Below are 8,010 nucleotides of genomic sequence, written 5' to 3'. Positions count from 1 at the left end.
GAAAACTCACACACAGAAACACACACACACACACACACACACAGGCAGAAACACATCACGTAGTGTAGTGGTTAGTACGCTTGGCTGAAAAGCAAGAAGGCCGAGGTTAAAATCCTGGGTGCAGTGAGGCAAATGTGTACTCCCTGTTCACCTAGCAGCGAGTAGGTACCTGAGGGGTTGTGACCTTGTTGTCTGAGTGTGTGGTGTGTCAGTGGTCTCAGTCTTACCCAAAGATAGGTCACTACGAAATCTGAGCACTTTCCATAAGGGAATGGCTGGCTGGGTGACCGGTAGACGACCATAGGTGAATCACACACACACACAAAAACACACACACACACACACGCACACACACACACACACACACACACACACTCGCTTAATTCTGAATTCTGCAAAAAAGCAGACAGAAAAACACACACACACACACACACACACACACACACACACACACACACACACACACACACACACACACACACAGACACACACACACACTTAATTCTGAATTCTGCAAAAAAGCAAACAGAAAAACACACACACACACACACACACACACACACACACACACACACACACACACATCTAAACTTAATTCTGAATTTTTTAAGAAGCATAGACAGGAAAGAAAACACACACACACATACACGCTATATTCTGAATCCTGTAAAAAGCAGAGGAAAAACACACACACACACACACACACACACACACACACACACACACACACACACACACATTATTCACACTCTCAGCCCATCAGCGCCAGGTGGAATAGGACAGACTTGTGAACCACCCTTCTAAACACACTATCAATATGACAAGATTTACATAGAATATAAATAAATCTAACTTACCAAGTCTCTAACATAGAAATTATTGACATACTCACCTGTACATAAACCTCTCTTACCACACACAAACACACACACACAACACACTAAATTCTGAATTCTGTAAAAAGATTAGACAGGAAACACACAGAGACATACACTTAATTCTGAATTCTGTGAAAAGCATAGACAGGAAACACACACACACACACACACACACACACACACACACACACACACACACACACACACACACACACACACACACACACAAAAACACACACACACACACACACATACACACACAAAAACACACAAACTTAATTCTGGATTTTGTAAAAACATTAGAGAGGAAACTCTCTCTCTCTCACACACACACAAACACACACAGACACAGACACACACATTATTCATACTCTGAGCCCATCAGCCCTAGGTGGAAAGGGACAGACTTGTGAACCACCCTTCTAAACAGTATCAATATGATAAGATTTACACAGACTATAAATAAATCTAACTTAGTAAGTCTCTAACACAAAAATTATTCACACACTCACCCGTACATACCGTACATTAACCTCTCTTGGCGCACACACACACACACACACACACACACACACACACACACACACACACACACTTAATTCTGAATTCTGTGAAAAGCATAGACAGGAAAAACAAACACACACATACTTAACTCTGAATTATTTAAAAAGCATGGACAGGAAATACACACACACACACACACACACAAAAACTTAATTCTGAATTTTTTTTTAAAGATTAGAGAGGAAACTCACACACACAAACACACACACACAGGCAAAAAGACACCACATAGTGTAGTGGTTAGCATGCTTGGCTGAAAGGAAGAAGGCCCAGGTTTGAATCCTGGGTGCGGCGAGGCAAATATGTACTCCTTGTTCACCTAGCAGCCAATAGGTACCTGAAGGGTTGTGACCTTGCTATCCCAGTGTGTGGTGTGTCAGTGGTCTATGTCTTACCCAAAGATAGGTCACTACGAGATCTGAGCTCTTTCCTGAGGGGAATAGCTGGCTTGGTGACCAGTAGATGACCATAGGTGAATCACACACACACACACACACACACACACACACATCTAAACTTAACTCTGAATTTTTTAAGAACCATAGACAGGAAAGCACACACACACACGCACACTATACTCTGAATCCTGTAAAAAGCACTAACAGAAAAAAAAAAAAAAAACACACACACACACACATCATTCACACTCTAAGCCCATCAGCCCCAGGTGGAAAGGAACAGACTTGTGAACCACCCTTCTACACACCTTATCAGTATGACAAGATTTACACATACTATAAATAAATCTAACTTAGCAAATCTCTAACAGAAATTATTGACACACCAACGCGTACATAATGTACATAAACCTCTCTTGGCACACACAAACACACACACACACACACACACACACACACACACACACACACACACACACACACATACTAAATTTTGAATTCTGTAAAAAGATTAGACAGGAAACACACACAGACACACACACACACACACAAATAGACACACACTTTATTCTGAATTCTGTGAAAAGCATAGACAGGAAAAACAAACACACACACACACACACACTTAATTCTGAATTATGTAAAAAGCATGGACAGGAAACACACAGACAGACAGACACACACACACACACACACACACACATACTTAATTCTGAATTTTGTAAAAAGATTAGAGAGGAAACTCACACACACAGACACACACACACACACACACACACACACACACACACACAACACGCTCAAACAGACACACACTTAATTCTGAATTCTGTGAAAAGAATAGACAGGAAAAACAAACACACACACACTTAATTATGAATTATGTAAAAAGCATGGACACGAAACACACACATACACACAGACACACACACACACACACACACACACTCACACACACCTAAACTTAATTCTAAATTTTGTAAGAAGCATAAACAGGAAAGCACACACACACACACACACACACAACTAAATTCTAAATCCTGTAAAAAGCACTAATAGGAAAACACACACACACACACACACACACACTTAATTCTGAATTCTGTGAAAAGCACAGACAGGAAAAAAACACACACACACACACACACACACACACACACACACACACACACACACTGTAAACAAATACACACACTACCTCAACCTAACCTAACATTCACATACAAAGATGATGAAGAGGACAACAATGAGCAGGACGACCCCGAGGATGATGCCAAAGATAACCTTCTTCAGCACCTTCTGCATGTTGACCCTGGCCTCCTGCAGGTTCACCCGCCCCTTCTCTGTCTTGACCTGTGAGTCATGGACACCATCTCCCCTTGATCCCTCACCAGCTGGCCAATCTCCTGTGGTGGTGATAGTGGTGGTTACTAATGGTTATAGTTGCAGAAGAGTAAATCAAGAAATAAATGTAATGTAAGAAATAAAATAACAAAAAGATAAATGTAATGGAATAAATAAATGGAGGTATCATGTTCCTGGAAGGGCTGCTGTTGGAGTTTGACACATTAATTAAAATGAAATTAAATAAATATGTGCAGTAAAATAAAACTGAGCAAAATAAAAAAGCAAAAAGTTAAAGAAAATTCATAAATAAGGCAAAGAAAAAAAAAATGGAATATATAGTGGGCTTCAATAAATAAAAGAGAATGAAAACAATAAAATGAAAAAAAAAAAAATTAAATAAATAAATAAAAAAATAAATAAATACTATAAAAAAAGATCAGCGTGTACTTACCTAGAAACATAACAAGGTGGTCCTGGAGCTGTCCTACAAGCGCTGCAACACCTCTATCCACTACATTCCCAACACAAAAACACCCCCAAACACCACTCCAAACATCCTAAAACACATGCAAACACACACAAAACACCCCAATACACACATAAAAAATCCTAACCAGTCTCAAAATACCTCAGTTAACCTCAAACCACACCCAAATAATCCCTAACCAGCCCACAACCTGACCTAACCATTCCCTCCTGCCTCCCTGGCTCACCCCAAAACACACTCAAAACACCCAAAATCACTTTAAAGGGCAGCCAAGATCATCTAAAACATTCCAAAATACCCTAAAACCACCAGAACACACTCAAAACACCTCCAAACACACAAAAAATACACCCACGAACATATTCAAACACCTACAAAACAAACCCGAACAAACCAAAATGCACCCAAAACACGCCAAACACACTCAATCACCTAAAAAACGCATCCAAACACATTAAAAAGTCTGACACTCTCAGGCAAAGAAAATATTACAAAGAAAGAAAGGGCAGCATAGAAAACTAAGCTAAATATTGTTGTCTTAGGATTTCCCTGTTTTGCCTCCTTCATTTCTCCTTTCTTTTTCCTCCTCCTTCCCTATTTATCCTTTTTTCTTCCTCCTACAACTACTATCTACATGCCTGAGTTAAGAAACACACGGAAAAACGTCAAAAATACTAGAAATTACTCGAAATATTGAAGATAAGGGTCTGTGGCAGAGACCCCCCCTGGCCCCCTGATGACGTCACACCTGAGGTCGTGACGTCACGCCAGGATACGTGCGTAACGTATTTCATTTTAAAATTGACCCATAGAAAAAATGGAGCTAGGTTGGAATGCATTATATATTCTGACTTGATAATTACTTTAATAAATATTCATAATATTATAACATCTCCAGCCTCAGTAGTATGAAAGAAATATCAATATGAATTATGAAAAAAACGTTGGAACATTTGACCCCATTAAAACCATTGAAAAGTCTACCTATTTTTTCACTTAACAGAAATAAAAACACTTTAAAAATATGAACTATCTTTTCAATCAATTAAAACTTACCTAGAACCAGAAGTAAACGAATGAAAAATAAATCTGTAAAAAAAAGTGTTGGAACCTAAACACGAATAAAAAACATTGAAAAGTCCACCCATTTTAACTTAATAGAAATGCAAAGCACTTTAAAAAATCTGAACTATTTTTTCAAATAACCTAGAGTTACTTAAAAGCTCAAATAAGGAAATAAGGAAATAAAAAATGTCAACATTTCGACTTTTAACAGGACCACAAATCATTTTAAAGTCCACATATTTAACTCAACAGGACGGCAAACCAGTTTAAAAATCATAAGCGATTTTTTAAAGTATAAAGAACTTCATTATAGCCTCGAATAAAAAAGCCAACAATGGGGTTCCGTAAAATTCAGCCCAAAAACAGGCCTATAGTTACGTTATAAACAACAGCAAATACAACACATTTCCTTAACAAAAGCCTCAAAACCACTTCATAAGCAACGAAACATTTATACAAACCATAAAAAATTACTTAGAAACCGAACTTAAAGAGTTAAGGAAAACGAAAATATATTGGAACCGAAGAGCAGGCTGGGGCCTGTAGAGATCAAACATGGCGGCCGCTAATTTGCCTGAATTACTCTGTTATCACACTAAAGCCAGGCAATGGCGATATACCTCACAGGCGGACATGAAAATTCGAACTGAGGCTACATTTTGTGACATGTTTGGCTTACAATACGTGAGAAATAAAGCAAATAATGGCTGAGTAGGGACGACCTATGTCTACCGCAGATGTCATTTTGACGATCCTTCATTATTTTTTACTAAATTTCAAGCTATATCGCGACTCAGATATAAACATAAGTAAAATATAAATCGATAATCTCAAAAAGTACCCTAATAACGAATAATAATGAAGAACTGAAAGACGCTACTGGAGGGAGGAGGAAGGGTTGAGTGTTATGGTGTAGGCGGTGATGTTAACCGAGGCAGTCATTGCTGTACTCACATTACATTAAGTAGCCGTGTCTCTCTAGTGATGCTTGGTGGTGTTTGATGCAGGAGGAAGCTGCAGGGAATATGGAAGCACTGGTCACTAGTGTCTGTGTGTGTGTGTGTGTGTGTGTGTGTGTGTGTTAAGACTGACCAATGCCGAGGAAAACATTCTGCTTCCATCACTGTCATTAAGCAGTCGTGTCTCTTTGATGATGCTTGGTGGTGTTTAATGCAGGAGGAAGCTCCAGGGAATATGGAAACACTGGTCACTAGTGTGTGTGTGTGTGTGTGTGTATGGGGCAAGACTGACCAGTGCTGACCAAAATACTCCTCCTGCCCTTATGTTCATCCCCCCTTCTCTCTGTCCGTCTCTCTTTGTCGCGCACACACACACACACGCACACACACTGCACACTCACTAGTGTGTGTGTGTGTGTGTGTATGGGGCAAGACTGACCAGTGCTGACCAAAATACTCCTCCTGCCCTTATGTTCATCCCCCCTTCTCTCTGTCCGTCTCTCTTTGTCGCGCACACACACACACACGCACACACACTGCCTGCCGCCACTGTATTGGCGGCGTTAGAGACCGGAAAATAAATGAAAAACACGCAAATCTACAGCGAGCGAAATGTCAACTACCGACCACGAAATGTAAACACAGACAGCAGATCTCTCTCTCTCTCTCTCTCTCTCTCTCTCTCTCTCTCTCTCTGCACAAAGATGAAGGGCGAAAACAAACTAAGGGAAATAAATAAATGGCCAACTGGAGATTATCATTACTTCTAGTATTCAATAATTGGTATATATATATATATATATATATATATATATATATATATATATATATATATATATATATATATATATATATATATATATATATATATATATATATATATATCCACTTCTCTCTTCTCTTGTTGTACCGCTTTCGAGATGTTAGTCCAGAGAAATTTTCTCCGCACTACGCTCGACTTTGAGCCTTAGTACAGGTGCTTAGATGGTCGAATATGACTTGGCCGACATCACCACGAGACTTTTACACCCTTCTACCACACGGAGCAGGCAAAAACACGGTTACGTCGTTGTTGTACGTACGTCGTTGTTGTACCGCGCACCTCATATATCCTTCCAGGATATTTATATTACATTCATACATCCTCTTCAATTTTATTACTTATTTTCCGCCCCGGACTAAATACTTTTGACGCTATAAATGTGTTTACCTCTGACCTACACGATGCCTTGAATAAACATAAGTCTATAATATCCATTTTCATTGATTTCAGCAAAGCTTTTGACACAGTTGACCCAAACATTCTAATAGACAAATTACGTCACTATGGTATTCGCGGTTGTGTGGAAAATTGGTTCAAATCATATTTAACTGGCCGATCTCATTTTACATCCTACAATAACTCTAAATCAACCATCAAACCTATACATCTTGGCGTGCCACAAGGTAGCATCTTAGGCCCTATTCTTTTCCTGATATATATCAACGATATCAGCAATGCCTCTACTGCTTTCAACACTATACAGTTTGCTGATGACTCCACCTTGTACATGATTGGTGATAATCCCACTGACCTAATCTACAGAGCCAACCTAGAATTATCTGCCTTTTCTGAATGGTGTCTTGCAAATCGCCTAACAATTAACACAGCTAAAACTTTCTACATGTTATTTACAAATACCACCACCAAATACCAACCCTTACCTAGACTTACCATATTAGATAAAGATATCACGCAAGTTTCTAAGACAAAATTTCTTGGAGTCACATTTGACAATAATCTTACCTTTAAATATCACATATCAAACCTTTGCCTAAAATTATCTAGATCAATAGCTCTATTGCTGAAAATAAAAAACTTTGTTCCAGTGGAAATTATGAAAATCATGTATTATGCCCATATATACCCACACTTAACCTACTGTAATCCAATTTGGTCCACTACCTACCCATGTCATCTACAAAATCTAAACATCCTCCACAAGAAAATTATTAGAATCATGACTAATAGTGACTTCCTCCAACACACACCTCCACTCTTTAAATCTATGAAAATCCTTCAACTCTCTGACTTATCAAACTTCTCTATTGCATCATACATGTTCAAATTGATAAATTCCAACAACAACAATACCCTGACCCTAACTCATAACCACTCCACACGCTACAGGCATTCTCTACAGATTCCCCATCATACCTTAACTCTCTACCAACACTCTCTAATGTATAAAGGTCCCAAAATATGGAATAGCACCCTGTCACACATAAAAAATTCATTAAGCGTAAATATCTTTAAGAGAAAACTAAAAGAA

At 38.7% G+C, this 8,010-nt stretch overlaps 1 protein-coding gene across 5 annotated transcripts in view; it reads right to left on the bottom strand.

Annotated features, from left to right (window-relative positions):
* The window catches only part of LOC135110397 (uncharacterized), a 30,237-nt gene extending 23,883 nt beyond the window's left edge, over positions 1-6,354 (bottom strand). The window contains exons 1-2 of one of the 5 annotated variants that reach the window (XR_010273238.1): positions 3,639-6,348; positions 1-3,246 (exon numbers count right to left, since the gene is read on the bottom strand). The exon at positions 1-3,246 is cut by the window's left edge and continues 4,031 nt beyond it. Coding sequence is in view for 3 of the 5 variants with exons in the window: in XM_064022667.1 (XP_063878737.1) it covers positions 3,065-3,246; positions 4,360-4,513 (336 nt within the window). In the remaining 2 variants the exon portion in view is untranslated. Of the gene's footprint in view, positions 3,247-3,638 lie in introns of all 5 variants that reach the window. The other 4 variants (XM_064022667.1, XM_064022668.1, XM_064022672.1 and 1 more) reach the window with 4 other exon arrangements.
* Between the last annotated feature and the right edge of the window lie 1,656 nt (positions 6,355-8,010).

Source organism: Scylla paramamosain, chromosome 20, assembly GCF_035594125.1.
Source record: "Scylla paramamosain isolate STU-SP2022 chromosome 20, ASM3559412v1, whole genome shotgun sequence".
In the NCBI taxonomy this organism is placed as follows: Eukaryota; Metazoa; Arthropoda; class Malacostraca; order Decapoda; family Portunidae; genus Scylla; species Scylla paramamosain.
Note: the sequence above shows the minus strand (reverse complement) of the source record. Positions and strands in the feature narration are given on the sequence as shown.